Genomic DNA, 2,293 nt, shown 5'->3' with positions numbered 1-2,293 from the left:
GCAGCAGCAGCAGCAGCAATAGCAGCAGCAGCAGCAGCAGCAACAGCAGCAGCAGCAGCAGCAGCAACAGGGGCGCACCACCGCCAGCAGGGAACTGGAGCCCTTGGAGGAGCTGAGGGCCCCCACCGCTCTGCATAGAATACCAGCAAAGCCGAAGGAGACAGGCTGGCGACGAGAAGCAGCAAGCGGCAGCACAGGGCGCAGCAACGCAACACGCTCGCTGCTGCTGCTGCTGCTGTTTTGGGTGGTGGTGGTGCTGCTGCTGCTGTAAGTGCTGCTGAGGCTGGTGGGGTCCTCGCTCTTGACTCTGTCTCGGTTTTCTCCATTCTGCTGCTCCTGTTGCTGCTGTTGTTGTCTATGCTGCTGTTGTTGCTGCTGCTGTTGTAGGCGCTGCTGCTGCTGCTGCAGTGAGGCCTGACGCATACTGTTTAGAACTGCTGCTGCTGCTGCTTCTGCTGCGGTGTTTGCAGCGGTGACCTCTTGCATGGAGATGCTAGCAGCAGCAGCAGCAGCAGCAGCAGCAGCTTGCTGTCGCTGCTGCTGCGCGTGCTGCGCCCTGCGAACTGCAGCAGCAGCAGCAGCAGCAGCAGCAGCAGGAGGCACCGAAGCAGCAAAGAAAGGATGACACAGGCGGCCGTCCGGCAGCAAATGAAAAGCTGCAACAAAACAAAATGCTGCATATCCATCAGCAGGGATGCAGTACTCATCATCACCAGCATCTGCTGCTGCTGCTGCTGCTGCTGCTGATGCTGCTGCAGCTGCTGCAGCAGCTGATGCAGCATCCTGTGATGGTTTTACTGCAGCACCAGCTGCGGATGGGGCTGCTGCTGCTGCTGCTGCTGTTGCTGCTGCTGCTGCTGCTTCTCCCCCCGTTGCTGCTGTGTCTATGGAGTGCCTTCTACTTTCCCCAGCTTCTGCAGCAGCAGCAGCAAGGGCAGCATCTGCTGCTGCTGCTGCTGCTTTAGCCTGTCTAACTTGTTGCTGCAGCTGCCGCAAATGCTGGAGAAGAAAACGGCGGCTTCTCTGGGCGGGAGTGCTTTGCTGCTGCTGCTGCTGCTGCTGCTGCTGTTGCTGCTGCTGGGTCTTGCTGCAGAAGGAAATGTATGCAGAAAGACATGCTGCCTGCAGCAACGGTGTACACTTGCTGCTGCTGCTGCTGCTGCTGCTGCTGCTGCTGCTGCCTTCAATAACTGCGTTGCTGAGGTTCTGCAGCCACGCCGCCCACCCCAGCAGCCAAATCTTCTCCAGGTCCTGGGCCCTTCGTATGCATGCAGCTCTCCCCTTTCGCTCTGCTGCTGCTGCTGCTGCTGCTGCTGCAGCTGCCGCTGCAGCTGCTGCTGCGGCTTCGGGATCTGCTGTTCCCTGAGGGGCATCCTGCGCAGCGCTGCTGCTGCTGCTGCTGCTGCTGCTGCTGCTGACAGTTCTTTCAGTGCTGCCAGAGGTCCAGGGGGAAGCTTGCTGCTGCTGCTGCTCCTGCTGCTCCTGCTGCTGCTGCTGCTCGTCTGCTTCTGTCTCCTCGTGCTGCTGCTCCTCCAGCAGCAGCGCCCCCTCCCCCAAGCCAAGGGCTGCGTCCAGGGAGCAGCACTCTTCCCCTGAGGCAGACGCAGCAGCTGCTGCTGCTGCAGCTGCTGCTGCTGCTGCTGTGTCTGCGTCGTCAGCCTCTGCAGCAAACTCTGACGGGGAGGTCGCAGCCTCGTTTGCTGCTGCTGCTGCTGCTGCTGCTGCTGCAGCGAGTTCTTCTAGATCCTCTTCATCAGCATCAAACTCATCTAGAGAAGCAGCATCAGCAGCAGCATCTGCAGCTGCTTCTGCTGCTGCTGCTGCTGCTGCTGCTGCATCGGGGGAGCTCTGCTGTATCCCCCCAGAATTTGGAGGCATTCTGAGGCGGGTTGGCCACTGCGAGGCCTTCTGCTGCTGCTGCTGCTGCTGGTGATGCTGCTGCTGCTGCTGCTGCTGCTGCTGCAGGTGTTGCTGCTGCTGCTGCTACTCTCAGACCCGTCCCACTGGATGCTGAAGTTGCTGCAGCAGCTTGCGCATGCAGGCAGCAGCCTCGTGGTGTGCATACACACAGCTGCAGCAGCAGCAACAGAAGCTGCAGGGATAAAGGTATTTGTTCTAAGAGCCTCAGATCCTGCTGCTGCTGCTGCTGCTGCTGCTGCTGTGCTGGGGGGCCTCGCCAGCAGTCGTGCATGCGGAGCGGACCGGTGGCAGCAGCAGCAGCAGCAGCAGCAAATCGAAGAGCAGCAGCAGCAGCAGCAACGGAAATGAATGATTAAATATTAAGAAGATGCAG

General features: G+C 60.1%; 1 protein-coding gene across 1 annotated transcript; it reads right to left on the bottom strand.

Annotated features, from left to right (window-relative positions):
- Positions 1-355: 355 nt before the first annotated feature.
- On the bottom strand, positions 356-1,878 carry EMH_0091380 (uncharacterized protein; the record flags this gene model as incomplete). The annotated part of the gene is made up of 2 exons (XM_038023027.1): positions 356-414; positions 714-1,878. The coding sequence occupies 2 exons, from the start codon at positions 1,876-1,878 to the stop codon at positions 356-358; spliced, it is 1,224 nt and encodes a 407-aa protein (XP_037878881.1).
- Positions 1,879-2,293: the final 415 nt, after the last annotated feature.

This window comes from Eimeria mitis, genomic scaffold (genome assembly GCF_000499745.2).
Source record: "Eimeria mitis Houghton genomic scaffold, Emh_scaff7408, whole genome shotgun sequence".
In the NCBI taxonomy this organism is placed as follows: Eukaryota; Apicomplexa; class Conoidasida; order Eucoccidiorida; family Eimeriidae; genus Eimeria; species Eimeria mitis.
The sequence above is the reverse complement of the archived record's forward strand: the minus strand, read 5'-3'. Positions and strand labels throughout refer to the sequence as shown.